General features: G+C 38.3%; 1 protein-coding gene across 2 annotated transcripts in view; it reads right to left on the reverse strand.

The window, feature by feature from the left end:
• Positions 1-4,240: 4,240 nt before the first annotated feature.
• Positions 4,241-17,406, reverse strand: part of LOC128382053 (cadherin-7-like) — a 106,431-nt gene continuing 93,265 nt past the window's right edge. For both annotated transcript variants that reach the window (XM_053342031.1, XM_053342032.1), the window contains 2 exons: positions 16,708-16,956; positions 4,241-4,755 (listed from right to left, as the gene is read on the reverse strand). In XM_053342031.1, the coding sequence (XP_053198006.1) occupies positions 4,241-4,755; positions 16,708-16,956 (764 nt within the window). The remainder of the gene's footprint in view (positions 4,756-16,707; positions 16,957-17,406) is intronic.

Below are 17,406 nucleotides of genomic sequence, written 5' to 3' on the forward strand. Positions count from 1 at the left end.
ATTGCTGAGAGGTTCCTGATTATAAAACACGTCTATGGGTCGTTCTGCAGTGCACAATCAATCGACCTGAGTGGTTGTTTAATTTGGAGAACATGCTTTTTTTTTTTTACAATTGACTTTGCAAAGTCTTAACAAGAAATTACTGTTTGACCTAAACACCTCCGCTTCTGTTATCAGAGTGTTTTTATCCATTGATTTCTGCTGGAGCGCTTTTATTTTGTACGTAGCTCTCTTTGGTTTTCAGTACGCTTTGTGAAAGGTTATTATATACGGTAACCCCTGAATGTAAGAAAAAAAACAGTGCTGTACGTTTGTGTGAACTGCATCATAATGAACAAATGTGGTGACCTTGGTTACTCCTGAACCACACTTTTAAAAAAATCTTTTGTTTTTGTCAGGTTCAAAGCTTTGGAAACTATGTCAATACCTGTAAGGAGACGCCGTATTTACCGAGCAAAGACGCATAACAAGTTCCTTGCAATCGCTTGCATCATCGTGAATTATACTGTCAATTGTATTCATGAACCTCTGAGTGCTGTCGAGATGCAGCGACAGCAAGAGATGCTAGTCGACTACTTTTTAACTCAAAGCCAAAATTGTGTGGGTTAGTGAGAGAGTGAGATTTTACACAGTCGACAACAGTTAACTGTGGAGATACAAATATGACAAAATGCAAGAACTGGTACGATTTGATCCTGAGTTCGGTATGTGCTCATTTTCTGTTCAGATTTCATCACATTAGATGTAGTAGTTTTTCAGATGAATGCTGAACAACAGTTATGTATTCAATACTACTTTCCTAATGTAAAACCAAGCTGGTAATTTCACAGTCTGAGTCCAAAAAAAATGATACAAAAAAACAACTCACAGTGGCTTTTCACCAGTTAAAATAACAGGAATTATAACTCGGAGACCATTTATATTAAAGATCAGTTCACTTGGAAGTAAAATTATAGTTTGGTATTGTAGCTGTATGTATAATTTAGCAATTAATTAAAGATTTAAAAATTTCAAAAAATTCAATATTAACTTTTTAAGACTTTATTTAATATAGTAACACAGATTTTGGCTAATGGGCTTGATTAATTAAAGAAGTTATGAGGTCAAATGGAGAAAGTGTATCATTTGCTTTTTGTTTTTGTCGTAGCTTCATTTTAAATACTATGCATTCAGATCCATAATAGCAAGTACCCAAATGAATATTGACACGTTTTGACACATCTGTAATAATTCCTCCTGTTCATAATGTCCATTAAAATATCTCTTCATAATGCACTTTAACTGTAAGTGATGGGTCCACCTACTCTTTCAATATAAAAGTGTATTTAATAAAATGTATTTGAAGATAATATGAGGCTTCATTTGTCCAATTAGTCTAATCAGTATCTTTCAAAGTTCAAATTCCCTCCTAATCTGATCTTCTAATGATGAGTATGAACAGGAGGAAAGAAAAAGCTCTTTTCATCTTCATATAAGCAACTGTTTATTGTTTTAGCCAGACTTAAAAATTGTGTCCTGCTCCTTTAAATTGACCAAACAGGGTCCTCAAGCATGATCAAGCATGATTTTTGCCTCTCTGCTCTGGTTTAATAACCAGAATTAGACATACCATTTAAATAATACCTGTGTTTTCAATAGGTTTGTCTTCAAATAAAGGATGACTAGGATACTCCATGTATCTATATCTGGGAATTTTTGGGGGCATGAGAAGACTTTTTTTTTTTACATTTTCAAAGCTATTCTGATGTTTTTCTGAGCCAATATTCTGAAATTAGACTGTGTTTACGCTACAGGAAAGCTTGTGCAAACATTAAGTATTATGTAGGGAGATGACATTGACAAACACATATAATATATAAGCTATGAATACAAATAGGTTGCTAGTCAACACAGTATTTTTCATACCACATACTGTGGGAGCACTACTTTTTGTCAGTCATTATTGAGATACGCCTATAAAGGAGTTTCATTTGACTGCATGAAACAGGCCTAACAGACCAACTTGCAAAAAGCTCCTCAGATGGCCGACGGTGAGCCTCGTGTAGCCGTCATTACACATGCTTCTTGCAGAGCGTCAGTGCTTTGTCTCTATCAGGCCTTTCAACTACAAAGGCCTCATCAAAAGGAGATATGAAAAAAAGAGACATTTTTCCTTTTCTCCTCCTTCTTCCCTTTCTAATCCCCTCTCTGGTTCCTTGAGTTCCCCAAATGCAGAGAGTAAAGCACTTTTTTAATCATTAGTAGCTGTTGTTGTTGTTGTTGTTAGGTGTCGGTTGTAGTTTATTGTCAGAAAATAACCTTTATTTATTTACTTACTTACTTTCTTGCCTGTGTTAAGACAGACTGAAAGAAATCCCTCCAGCATTTTTAAAGAACTGAATGTCAATTTTTATTTTCAGCAAAAAGGATAAAAACATCATTTGCACAATTGTTACCTCTTCAAAATAAATAATACATATCGGTATCCTTCCCCTTCACTCCTTCCTTCCTTCCCTCCCTCCTTCTTTCCTTCCTTCCTTCCCTCCTTCCTTCTTTCCTTCCCTCCCTCCTTCCTTCTTTCCTTCCTTCCCCCTTTTTTTCCTTCCTCCCTCCTTTCCTTCCTTCTTCCATCCTTCCTTCCTTCATTCATTCCTTCCATCTTCCTCCCTTCCTTCCCCCTTTCTTTCCTTCCTTCCTCCCTTCTTTCCTCCCTTCCTCCCTCCTTTCCTTCCTTCCTTCCTTCCTTCCTTCCTTCCTTCCTTCCTTCCTTCCTTCCTTCCTTCCTTCCTTCCTTCCTTCCTTCCTTCCTTCCTTCCTTCCGTCTTTCAGACTGAAAGAAATCCCTCCAGCATTTTTAAGGAACTGAATGTCAATTTTTATTTTCAGCAAAAAGGATAAAAACATCATTTGCACAATTGTTGCCTCTTCAAAATAAATAATACATATCGGTTGTACATGTTGACACCCAATCGTAACATAAGTTGTCTAAGCTGAAAAAGAAAATCGGCACAATATGATTATCATACAGTGTGTCCTTTAACCATTAATAAACAAACCATGGACATTATTGATTTCATTTCCGTATGACAATATATGCTGAACTCTGCAAACTACAGAAGCGAAATTCATTTACGTACAAACTGCAACTTCACCCAAGTAAGGACTGTCACTTCAGAAACAAATTCTTTTTTTTTTTTCTTAAAGTCTAGGTGACGTGAATCTCGCAATCAAGCACGACGACAAGGACGGATCCGTCAGCAAAGCTCTCTGATGCAGCAGTCGTCCCTACGCCACCTCACCTCGTACAAAAGCAGAACAACTGAATCCTGACATTGTTATAGCTCGGAAATCATACATTGGACTTGGCAATAGAAAGGCGGGAAGAAAAAACAGACTCAGACAAACACTACATTGGAACATCTGCAAGATGTATTGTTAGAAGAATAAGAGAAATTATACGCTTTCCTGTTTCACCCAGTGGAGACATCAAACTGACAACAGTGTCATTCTTTTTATTATTTGCACAACTTATGTCTTCACATCACTTCCTTAGCACATCAACTACTTGTTTATACTGTATGTGTGCAGCTGCACTTTTCATATAGTATTTAGAGGTATGAATGAGTTCATGAACAGTGTGACTATGTTTTAAATGTTTATGAAAAAACAGCCCCTCATCAATCAACCCCCCCAACCAATAAAACAAACAAACAAAAAAAGAAAAACATAGAAATCGCTGTCAAATTTCATATGAACCGTCAAGTGACTACTAATTAGCCGCCAGGGACACTGCATTTCATGAGAAACTTTTATGTTTGTTTTTTTTTAGCACAAAGATAGCAAAGGAATGCATCAAAGCAAGGGTGCTGGGTCCGTGCCCATCGCTGGAATGAAAGGACAGGTGCCGCACCATAAAAATGCTCCATCATGTATGCATTCTGCAGTCAATGGTTGGACTGGAGCCCAAATCTGAAACCTTTAATGTCTTTTTTCACACAAGGTTTCCTCCTCAGTCAAGCCACTTTTGAAGTCCGTGTCATAACTCACCATGGCACGCTTTTGAAAATCCATACAAGGAGGTAAACAAACCAAAAACCTTTGAAGTCAAAGTGTTTTTCTTTCAATCTCTCTTGTGTTGTCTTTGAATCTTTTCCTCCTATGCACCAAGGCAGACAAAATCATTTTTCTCTGCTGACAATAAATTACTCTTATCTTTTTTTTTTTTTTAAGTCCGAGATATGTTAAGAGACACATTTAGGGGCTATGAGAAGACACTGGTGCCGTCGCTGTTGCCGTAGAGGTCAGCTAGCTTTTTGAAGCGTGGTCCCCAGTTGCTGAGATAGTCATAGTTCTGATCTGAGTCTGTACTTAGTGATTCCAGTGAGCTTAGCGACTCTGCTATGGAGCCACTGCCTTCAAAAGCATATGTCTGCAGAGAGTCATAGGGTGGAGCTGACGGATCCACATCAGCATCCTTAAGTCGCTCCCAAATAAACTCTCGAAACACCACATTGTCCGGCAGGGATTTATAGGAAGGGCGAGTAGCTGACGGGTAATGAAAGAAGGTAGGCGTATCCGGTGTGACATCTCGCCTCACGTTGGGATCTCTGATGACGTTCAAATTGCGTAGGGTAACCATATCGAAAGCCTCCGTGTCTTCCTCTCCTCCGCCCTCGTCGTCGTAACGGACAATGTTTTCTCTGATGTCTCTCTCCTCCTCGAGAATCAGAGGCTCCTTCCTCCTCCGACGCATCGTCACAATTAACAGTACCATCACTGTGGAGAGAGGGAGAGATGACATAGTTAATATTGACTGAAAACATTCTCGTACAACTGTCGAACTGTGCCAGCTAAGAAGATGCAGGGATATGTTTAGAAGAGCTAGAGCTAAAAACACCATTCCCAACCAGTTACGTGGAAAGACTGAAATTGTGTTTTTGATTTAACATATAGAGTCAGCTGTAACACCAAGAAGAACAACACTACATGATGCAATAAAGACAGCATTAAAATAGTGATCAACAAGTAAGTAATGATGTAACACTGTAAGTAATGAATACACCATTGAAGTAAAAGGATAATGGATAAATAATTCATGTCATTAACTAAAAATAGTAATAAATGATTGAAATAGATTGATAAAAGCAATGATGAAAGGTTGGAAGATGTAGCTAAAATAATCATGCTTTAAGGATAGAGCTGAAAGTGATGAATAAATGGTTGAAAGGTATCTAAAATGAATAGATTATTGGTTGAAATAACTAAATGTAATGGATATAGAGATTAAATCAAGCTTTAGTCATTGTAGTACTATCAACTTAACCAAAACAGCTAAGTTTAATTGACATTTCAATAGTATGAGAACATAAAGGTTAAACATATCCACTATTATATAATTAATAATGTTCATCAACATATTTTGATCCACCACGATGGATCAAATAAAGGTTTGGAACAGCTGTACAATGATATCAAGGCAATACTTTGCTAATTCTATCAAAATCTCTAAAACTAACATTACAATGCAATATATTGTGGCCTTCTGTGACTTCCACCACCTACATTTTGTTTCAAGACTTGTACAAAACTCCACCAAACTGGAATCTGTGGCCCTCTGAGATCCTACCAGCGGCACTACTCCAGCCCCTGTACCCCCTCCCATATATTATTGCTGAAAATAACTCTACGCCCAAGCAAACTGGCAAATGTCTAATGATCCTCTATCCATCAATGTCATGCCGGTGCCAGTGAAATATCGTTCCGTGGGCCCATATTTCTTTTCCTTCGCAGCATCGAGCTACTGCAAGCAGCAGAGAAAGAGGCCCAGGAACCAAATTCAAAAACCACTTCACAGCCTCTAATAAGGGAGCAAATGGAAGCAATGGAAGGGAGGAAAATGTCACATGGAAAGGCTGCAGGAGATGAATGGGTAGCTCTCTGCTGGCTGTTTGGTGACTGCTGGTACCCAACAACAGAAACACTAGTATTCCTACTCAACAGTTTTTTTTTGTGTGAAATACTTGGAATCCTTCCTCCAGTCTAAAAGCCACTGTTAATATCCCTGACACTGACTTTTTTGCACTTTGAGACTGAATACAAAACGTTTCTTTGGAAGATTGTTTCCTCTGATTTAAGGGACTTGATTCATTCAAAATGTTATTCAATTCAGTGGGGCTTCTCCAAAGTGAATTACAAAGTGGCACATTGGAATAGAATATTCTCAGTGCTTTCCAGCAAAGCTCTTTAGGGTTTAATGCCTAGAAGGCAGCCACAATGCGTCACAGACTGGAAACAGGCCAACATCCAATCACGTCCTACTAGGATGAGCAGGTGGATGGCCGAGCATACAAATAGTCTGTCTATGTCAGGTACCAAGGGTCCTGTAAGAAATGTTTTCCAGCTCAGGCAGTTTAGCAAACACATAACCATAATATGACAGAAGGCCCACTCTTCATAATACATTTAGTGATGATGTAAACTAAATGAGAAACAGAAGAGAAGGAGATCAATTCATTGTTACGATGGCTTTTGCTGTAATTGAATTATTTAAATGATCTACACTGCACAATTAATAGTGGACAAGGTGCGTTTTCTGTGTTGACCTTTTCCTACCAGCATGCATCATTGAATGCACTCTCTCATTAGAGTATTGTTTTTTTTCCTATGCTCTGTGTGAGTCTGGTGAACCTCTGACTGATTATTCACTCGTTTTGTCACCCACACATTTCCAATGCATCTGTACTGTGCAGTGCAGTTTCTGAGTGAGATGCAAATCAGCAACTGTCATGCTGTCTGAAACCAAAGGAAGCTTCACCTTAAAGTACTAATTCCTGGTGGCAAGATGACGTTGGATGGATATATAAACTTTACAATGTTAACTGTAACTTTGTGTTTACTGATTACATTTGTTCGGTCTCATTATGAGATTGTCAATCATCTGTAAACCACTTTGAATTTGACTAACCTGTACAGAAGGTGAAAATGGAGTTTGATTGATAGTTTTGACAGCACACAGTGGTTACTGACTTCAACAATGTACTGCAACACCATGAAACTTCCACAGCTAAAATAATGAATTGGTCCTTGTTTATGGAGAACGTTATATGAATCTAACTATGTAACATTTCTCAACTGATTGTGAAATTACATTTAATTTTCGTACAGCACAGAGAGCCAATACATCTTGAACAACATCTGGCAGTGTGTTTGATATGTATTATGGCATCGTTGACAAGGATGTTTGACATGATCACATACACTGACCAGCTATCATGGTCAACATGGTCCAGGTAAGATGGACCAGACCTTGTGAAAATGTCTCTGTGTTTATGGCAGAAGCTGTTTACCTTTATGCGATGACATTGCATAAATTACTTCAGACAATATTATTTTAAAACATATTGAATATATGTGATATCTACTAAAACAAAGTTTACCCTTATTTGTTCTCCATAGACTAGTCAGCACCACTACTGCAGGCCTTGTGACTGAGACACGCAATGACATTTGGGTCTGTCTGAAAGTTTGGTGAAGTATCGCTAAAGCACTCCAGGAAAGATGAAACTGTCTGGGTGCACTAGATAGCAAACACATTGTCCTAAAGGCTCCAGCAGACTACGGGTCCCAATTCTTTAATTACAAATGATCATTCTCTGTTGTACTCCTGACCCTAGCAGATGCAGACTATCTCCTCCTAGCAATTGATTTGGTAAGCTGTGGAAGCAACAGTGATGGGATAATATCTGCAAATTTAGCTCATGCCAAAGCCCTATGAGATGGATCCTTTAATGTGCCTCGACCAGCTGAGCTCCTTGGTGCATCAGACTTGGAGAAGGTCAGTCATGTTGTAGTGGCAGATGAGGCCTTGCCCATTAAGACATATCTGCTACTGCACTACCCAGGATGACGCCTGCCAGAGGACAAGAGGGTCTTTAATTATAGACTCTCCTGAGCACACAGAGTTGTGGTTAGCCCATCTGTTGCAGACATTGTGCAAACCTGCCTGCATTCTCTGCAACTATCCAAGATAATCTGGAGCACAGCAACAGCAAAGGCAGCGAGACCAACGGTGATGACCTCAAATGCCCTGTTCCACCAATAAGGACTCTGCAGGAAAAATGAGTATCTGTAGAAGCTCAACAGATAAGGGAGACCTTTAAAACACACTGCAGTTCTCCCGCTGGCCAAGTAGCATGGCAGCACGGACATATTAACCAGTTAACCTGTTGTGGTATCAGTAGTCATTAATGTGTAAGGATCATTTTAACGTTGCAAAGCTAAATGAAACCACTTTACACACTACTGGGTCGTTAAACCTTTAATAATGTGTCACATTAAATGTGCTGGATAATGAATACAGGGATATCAGAGGAAAGTTTAATTCTTTAAAAAACAATGAACGGGACTAAAAACCCAGTGTTGTCATGACCAACCACGGAAAGAAAAGGGACAGTTTTGGAAATTAACAAATTTGTGTTTCTTTTCAGATACAGACTGCCCAACCTGGATGGACTATACTCCCTTCTTGTACCAGCTCTACTATCTTTTAGCTCATAAACTTTGGGCGAAACTGTATCCTTGGAGTTGCTCTCCTACTCTCATTTTCTTTTATATACAATCAATGTCTGAATTAGTGGGAAATGCCACTAACAATGTGTAAAAATCAGGTGGAGAGTTCCGGTCCTCTGAAATGAGGCCAACACGGAAGTTACTTAGAACTGCATTCTATCAAAAGGCCACCAGGGGGCGACCGTTTTGTGTTCAAAAGGACTTCCGTCTCTATACAAGTCAATGGAAAATTCACCAACTTCTCACTTGATTTCTAACCTCAGTAAACGTTTTCAAAATGTGTTTATGGTCTCAATCGCTAGTTTAAAGCCTTCTTCAATGCAGTATGATGTTCATTTGTAAAATTTTGGCCTCCCTGATTTTATATTTGATGATAAAGCAGGGTATGCATTAGGGCGTGGCTACGTCCTGATTGACAGGTTGATTGACCAATGTCCTCGTGATCCAGCCTTTGCAACCTCCCCGCTCCACCCATGGCCCCACCCATGGCCCCCCCCTCATGCCCATATAAGTAAAATCTGTGTTTCTTTTTCCCAGCATGCACCTGAAATTTTCAAGATGGCACCGCCAAGATCCGAAACTATTGGCTTCCGAGCAGCAGTCCACAAACCACGGATGTTACGTCCATTTCTTTTATACAGTCTATGGTAAAAATATGCATCTGGACTTCTACCAATACTAGCCAATCTTGCATTAGGTATGGTTTGATTTCTAAAATAATGCTTACTTAATGGATTTAATTAACAGATTAGGAAATTGAGGTTTACTTATTTTATTCTGTATTTTATATGGTTAATCAATATTGCAACCTCTAAGGGTTTCATCACTGGTTCATGATGTGTTGATGACATTGGAGTTGGTGACAGAAATGAGTGAATATTCAATTTGTAAGCACTTAATTTTCAGATATTCAATAAGAATGCAATTATCTCTCTTTTATTTGAAGGTCAGTTTTTCTCTCCACACAAAGGAGGATTCAGTGATTAGTGTGGTCCCTCAAAAGAGCCCCAAGGAGCCTATTTCTTTTAAACCTAGACAATAAAATTTTTTACAACTGTTGCTCTTCTTGTGCTTTTTGCCTTGCCACCACTGCTGCTTCCTCTGTGTTCCTCTCAGCGCTGTAGTCTGGTTAGCCTAGCATTTTAGGCATTGTTTTTTTTCTTTTTTCTTATGACTAAAAGCTGAGAGCACCACAAAAAGTCTCAAGAGGCAAAAACTGTAAAGAAAACTAAGCAACAGGCCAAGCAACACTGTTTGCCAATTCAATTTATACATTTTCATAATCTCCTGTTTTTATTGTGTGGTAAAATAAAAATAAAAACTTCTCCAAGGACTCTTCAGAGTAGTTTAGAGCTTCATAAATCCAACTCTGCAGCATGCCACTGACTACACCTAGACTAGACTGGGACACCTCACTTCTGTGTGTGTCAAGTATGCGGCCTCAGCTAGTCTGAGAAGCAGTGAACCAAATCTTATTCACTGAACCTACTGCTACGATTCTCATCTGACTGTCACTGTGACGACCCACAGATAACCGAGTCCACTTGCTCGGAGCTTTCCAGGAAGTTTGCCCATCACATCATCAAGCCCCCATCACCAACGAAACAGTAGGAAAACTATTTAACATGCTTCTGCCTCAGAGTTAATGCAAAGAGCTATTCAACAATTGAATTTTAATGGCTGTAGTTAGAGTTTTGCCCCTCACTGCATGTTTGATTTTTGGCAATAACTTGTTAATTAAATTTTTTAGCTTTATATATAGTATGCAAGATATGCTTGGTGTTTTCCATTCATCCTTATCCCATGGTAGTCAAATAAATATCTTTATTTATGGCCAAATTGTTGTTTCTGTATATTCCTTTCTGTCAGAGATGAAGTTCATTATGTTCAATGTTCAAGACACTCAGATAGAAGACTCATTAATTCAATTTAATTATTTTTCTTAATCAATTAATTATTGGTTAATATATAAAGATGGTCACTCCATTAATTTTATGAGTTCCTACATATAACTCTACACATTATGGTTCTCCGTGTGAAGCGCCTTTTAAACCAGCAAACCTGAAATAAAGGAATAAAGCCGTCCATTGAAGGTCACAAAATCAAATCACTTCCCAGATGAAGAGAATTATTTTTGTTTGCTGGCTGTGTAATATGACGGCTGTGAGGAGGCTATCATAGGCTATCATAAAAGTCACAATCAATCTGGTCTATTGTTAAACTTGTGTTGGATTGAGGTCTTAAATTTGCCATGATTATTCCAGAAATCTGAGCTTCATCCTCAGGAAAAAGCGACTTCAAAGGACTTAAATTAATCAATTACTGTATATGTTTATGCAAATGTAATGCTCTTTCTTATCTCATATCATGATTTGAGTTTGTTTAGTGGTCAAGGAGAAATTCAAGCAAATCATTTACTTGTAATAAAACTTCTATTGTTGCATATTAACAAAATCACACACATTCATCAATGTGCTTTTGTCTTTGTGACTTAAAGGAATTACCCTAAAATAACCTATGGCTGTTACTACACAACTCAAATCCCCAAAAATGTGAAAATATGTGGCTAAAAGTAGAAGGCAGAAAAGAAAAGCAGAAGTAGAAAACTTAATCAAAAAGTTATAAATTGTAGTGGCCTTAAAAAAGAAGTTTTTAATATAATAAACCCATACTCAACTCTACACTCTGGAGATTGGCTCGTTATTTCAAGTGTGCAATGGTTTTTATGCATGATTGGACTGAATAGAGGGGCTAAGTATATGTTTGCATTAAGAGTATAAATCATAAGGTGTTTATCATATGTGTGCATTTATAATATGTGATACATGGTTGGTCAGCTTATAATAGCTCCAGGGAAAGACAATAAGCTCTTATGCTTCCACCCTTTTTTTGGCTCTCCTCCTGCTTGTCAACTCTTTGTTTCTCTGTTCTCCTTCCTCCTCTTAAAGTAGGTGTCCCAGAGGTTTGTTTCCACCTTTACTCTTTCACTAAACAGTAAAACAGACCACTGCACACACATTACTTTGAAACTATCTTGCTTACAACACCAGGCACCAGACCAGTGTGTAAGTACACAACAAATATCACTGATAATTGATGTATCACTTATCCTATAGGGTCAGGTTTTATAGTACACTTCTCATAGTCATTACATGTCATTTCTGACATATATAATACCCATACCCTAATGTTAGCTAATGCACTTGGAAATGAATGGCTTTCTAAATACGTTGCCCTTGACAACGGACTATGTTAGCCCTTCTTTGTATGCTACTCACCATCACAATCAAATTGAGCTGCAAACCTTTCACAGATGTTCTCTTTGTGGTCTTTATACTGTTTGCAATGTTTATCGAGGAGGGTGCTATGCTGCTAGACCAAATGGATAGAAGTGATCGATATCCATTTCTATTGTTCTGTGACAGTAAGGGAAAATGATGATTTTGGCTGCTATGACAGTGTTGACCATCTGAACAAAAGTCATCATCTTATTGGCTTGTTTTTTTTTAAATCGGCATCCGAAATCTGCAGGAATCGAACAAGCTGCAGAAAAAGAAACATCTGCACAGCAATATATGAACATTTCAGATTTAAGATAACATAAGAGATAAGATAATATAACATAATATAAGATGTATCTTTATCGATCCCCCTTGGAAGAGACTTAAATTGACACAGCAGTACACAAAAAGTAGCTACATAAGGGTGAAAGTGATAAAATAAATAAAATAAAATACGATATACTGTAAACAATCTCTGTGTAAATAAATGTGCAATAATTAAATGTGCAATATGCGGAAATTCCTGAGATTATATATACATGTGTGCAATGTTCCTAGGATTATCATAAGAAGGACAACATCAGTTTTTGTATTTTTTTGTGAGTGAGTGGTTTGTACCTTTTAATTTATGAGCAATTTATTCACTCAAATTATTATAAAAGCACTAACGCACTTTGTACCTACAGCTAGCATGATTAAAAATATAAGGATGGTAGAAAAGTTGAAAGAAAATAAAGATGTCTAGACAAATGAAGAGGTTTCATGCCTCCTCAACAACATGACAGACATCACTCTTCCCCATGGATGACACTGTCTACTGCAACAAAGTCAGTCTGCACTCACTACAGCTTGAAGAGGGTTATTAAAACAATCAATCAGCAAACGCAAAAAAAAAACCCTCCATGTTGCTGGCTGAAGTAATTACTATGCCTTACTCTTTATCAGTGCTGCTACATGTTTACTTCATGATTCAAATAGCTTTCATGGTGTCTTTGTTGTTGCTGATGCTATCTGTATCTGTCCAGATTATGTTGCCTGTGCTTCTTTACTGTCTTTTCAACATTGCTGTTTTTTTTATTTTATCTGTATCCTTTTATACGCTCTTACCATTTCCCCCCCTCCCCCTCCCTTCCCCCCAATTCCCTTACAAGAGGTCTTTTTAGCTTCTGCCAGGCTGTCATTATGAAGACAAATTTTCTCTTAATTGACTAGTTCCATTTTTAAAAAAGTGATGATTTTCCTTTTTTTTTTTTTTTTGTTAAGCATGTCAACCAGTGTTGTAATGATAGCTAATAATTACACAGTTTAAACACACAAGCGTGCTGCGGTTATTTTCAGGTTACAACGTGCACAGTCAAGCTTAAAGATCAGATTTTTGAAAAACAAATTGGGTTCGTCTGCTCTCTCAATACAGACACATAAATTTAGACACAGACAGGGGACTAAAACAGGAATGAGACAGTAAAATAAGAGCCGGATGAATGGACATGAAGATTTATAGAATGAGTCTGATCAGCAATACTCAGACAGAAATAACTGTCTGGAGATTTAGAGTGCTATGTAATGTCCTAATTGGCCCTCTGGAGGATTGAGCAATACCTGACCTGTACTAGGAAATAAAGGCATTTGATCTTTACAAGATAATGATTGTCTCAATGTATCATCCAAAAGTGACATCATTAAAAAAAATAATTTACAAAAAAACACACACTTCATACCCAGGCATTTAGAGGATTTTTTCTGCAAGGACTAGAGGACAAGCTCAGTAATTAAATCTAAAAATATCAACTGATGATTAATGACCACCTAGCTTTTGAGTGCGTAGAAGAAAAAGCTAATGTGCATACAGTGCTGTGTAGTTTAAAGGCAGGCAGGCAGGCAGGTGGAGAAATTGAATGACACACTTTGTACCAACTGTTTTGATTGATATTCTCAAACACAACTGATGAATAGACCAGTAGAAGAGTGGCACTCTGAAGAGCTCTCCACACACCAAATGCATTGTAGTTATTAGACTGAGTCATGATGACAGATAACTAGAATTGCTGTCGCTGATAGAAGTGTGTATTTCTCTAAGTTGATGAGAAAGAGAAATTGGAGGAAAGAAGAAAAAGAAGCAGATCTAAGTTTTAAATTGACAGCACCTGAGGACGGCAGCAGCAGCGAGACGCAGCTCAGGTCTTATTCTGGCTCGTGTCTCATCCTACACAATACGATCACATGCAATCATGGCCTCAATTGCTACCTACAAATTGAAAGCGGTCTTGATGGAAGACCATCAAGAAAGATCAGAATAAAAGATTGGGCAGAGCGGTCACACATGGACTATTAATACCAGGGATGGAGGAGCTGCTGTGAGAGAGAGGAGGACGAATATGAACAGAGGAAACACACAAAAGAAGGAAAGAGACTGATCCAATTGAGCAAAACAGACAGATGGGGACAGCTAAGGACACACACATAGACACACACATATTCACACACACAAACGCAGAGACAAGCGACTTGGAGGTATATTAAACTGGAGGCCATTAGTTCTAAGTCTGTGGCCTGAGGCCATGCCGTGCAGAGTAGAGCCAGCTTTCATTAGCGATGCTGGGTTCAGGGTTGTGCAGCCACGTATTTCCCCCTGTTGCTCTTTTGAAGTTTTCATTTGTCACAAAGCATTCTCCATCTCAATAAAAAGAAGGAAAACTTTAAGATTGAGAGACTGGAATAAAAGGCAAAGTTTGACCCCATCAAAGAACTCATTTCAGTTATTGTATATGCTGTTTAGATCCTCTTCAGCTTTCAATGAAGATCACCTAAGCGTTAAACTATGAGTCTGCCCTCATACAGTAACGCTTTGTCTGTGAGTTTTATGAGCTATAATGCAGTGTGTAGATGAAGGCTCAGTACCGCATCATCTCTGAGGGTATGCTAATCAATTCTCATTTACAAGTATCTTTACTAACATCTTAACATATGGTGTAACACTAGAAAGCAGAAGCATAGGAGTGTCTGTCCTTGAAACGCAGCTTTCTATGACCTCCATAAAATATTATAATTAAGTTAATAAAATACACTGGAACATATCGAGGGAAGCCACCATGAGAGTTCCCTTAGAAGGGGCATGATCTAAAATCTCATCACTGTCTCGGGCTGCCTTCAGGCAATGCCTTCTCTCAATGAAAATGTACATCATTACACTCTATTTTTTTAGTATGGTGTAGTTAAGCGCAGGAAGTCTGCCACATAAATGACAAAAACTCATAATTTGTAATGCTGGAGACTTAACATAAACAACACTTTGCAAATGGATACAATCTGGAAAACCCCACTATACAAATATAGCCAGTGTTCTTCAAATATTCTTATTTTCTTATATTCCTGAAGGGCTTCTGAGCAAAATATTTTACAAATGAGTAAAGTTAACAGCCTTTGGTGACCTAATACATATTCTGTCAGTTTTTAGTTTAGGTTAGCAAACTGGGAAAATCACAGAATTAATTTTATCATCTGATTAGTCCAGCTTAACAGGCAGGCAAACTATAAATACACCACAATCCAAAATCTATTTAATTCATCCTTTTGGCAGGATTTCAGGGGTGTTTTACTTGTCAACACAGGCTTCTCATCAGAGTTGGCTGACCTAGGTCTTGTGTATTTACCAAAGAGGAAATATGAGGGGAGGATATCTTCCCCCAGGTTTGACCTGTGCAAGACCTCACTATGCAACTCAGCTTATTCACTTACACTGAGCTGGGTTAAGAATTCAAAACAGTGAAAATAAGTCTAAAGTGGTTGTCAGCACTGAGGTAGAGTGGTTTGTAATGCCGCACTGTGTATCTACATTTATCTTAATTAAAATTTGAATTGGATTATTAAAATTGCAGATGTTCAATCACACAGACAGTCCAATCATAGACATTCAATACAGTTCATATTTGCATACTGGAACTAATCAGCTTGGCCACAAACACACCTTTCAAGCCAAAAAGTGTAGATTTCCTGCTCTGCTGTCAGAAGCTTGTGATTGCATAACTGTGTGATTCTTTCTAAAGGTTTACTCTTCCCTGAGATCCACTTTGCTTTGCTTCACCAAGCTAAATATTTGCTTCTCACACTAATATCTGTGTGGACAGTCCATGCCTTGGCTCTGGTCAGTCACGGTTTCTGTGCTTGGCAACATCAGCTGCTACTAGCTGCTGATACTGGTGGTTGTTTTATTGCTCTTGCACAGGCCTGCTTTTAAGATGATGATTCTTGGTGCAAATTTCTACTTATATCCTGCTGCCATCTATCTATGTCCAGTAATTGAATTGACTTTAATTGTGAATGAAAGTTCTTGTAGTGAGCTGAGCTAATTTTGTTTTAGTTGTCATTTAAAGGTGCAGTGTGTAGAATTTAGTAGCATCTACTGGAAAGGACTTGGCAGAAATGATAAATAAGGATGTTTTAATTAGTGTATAATCCCATTAAAATAAGAATTGTTGTGTTTTAGTTTGCTTGGATTGAGCCCTTTATATCCACAGAAGCAGCCATGCAGCACTGCCATGTCTGTACAGTAGCCTAGAATGGACAAACCAAACACTGGCTATAAAGATGGCTTTTCTACTAAGCGCTTGAAAGCACTAGATGCCACTAAATCCTACACACTGGACCTTTAATTGATGGTATTGGCCAGCAGGAAAGCAACATGATGATGAACAGTGTAGTCAGATATCAACAGTGGCCACAATGGTACAAGTTTGGTAAAAAATGAAACACAAATGAATCTCCTCTACAGTGATCATTTGGAAATTTGTACAAAACCTTCTCAGCGTAAAAATAAGGAGGAAAAAAAGAGTTGTTTTTAGATGAACTTATGTTTCTGACAGTGAGGTCATAGAGATCTTACCCAGAAGTGTGATGATGCAGCCTAAAATAGCGAGGAGGGCACCAGTGCTCAGGCCAGTCGAAGTGTATGCCACAGCTCCACACGACAAGGCCACACCGTCAGAGTCACAGTCACACACACGCACTGAGAGTGTGTTTGTGCTGCTAAGGGCAGGACTTCCACTGTCCACGATCAACACAGGCAGCCGATACACGGGCTGTTCCCGTCTCCGGAAGCCCCCCCTTTTTGTCAGTATGGACGCTGTGTTGTCTGCAAAACAGAGTAAAGCTTGGTCAGTCACAGGTATAAAATCCTAGAAAACTATATTTAATTACAGGTTTATTGGCTTCATATGAACAATGAACTGTATATATATGGCAAGCAGGAGTGTTAACTTCTATTCTGTAATGATTGCTATGCTTTGGTTGAGCAGTGAAAGGATTTTTTATAGTATTTAAAGGCAAGAATGCTGACAGATGGAGTCACTAACACAATTCATTATATGACACACTGTGGTGTCGCTCCCTGGTCTTGACCACCTGTTGGCTAATAACAGCTTTGGTTTGATGATAAAAATCTTATAGGAAATTTCCGGGTATGAGAGAAAGAGAGAAAGAGGAGAACAATGTGCTATTGCACCAGCTAAAAAAAGGCATTTCATGACAACTATATCAATAGATTAAAAATGCGCTTTTCAAATTGAGCACTCACAACTGAAAT

The sequence above is a fragment of the Scomber japonicus genome, chromosome 21 (genome assembly GCF_027409825.1).
Source record: "Scomber japonicus isolate fScoJap1 chromosome 21, fScoJap1.pri, whole genome shotgun sequence".
Lineage (NCBI taxonomy): Eukaryota > Metazoa > Chordata > Actinopteri > Scombriformes > Scombridae > Scomber > Scomber japonicus.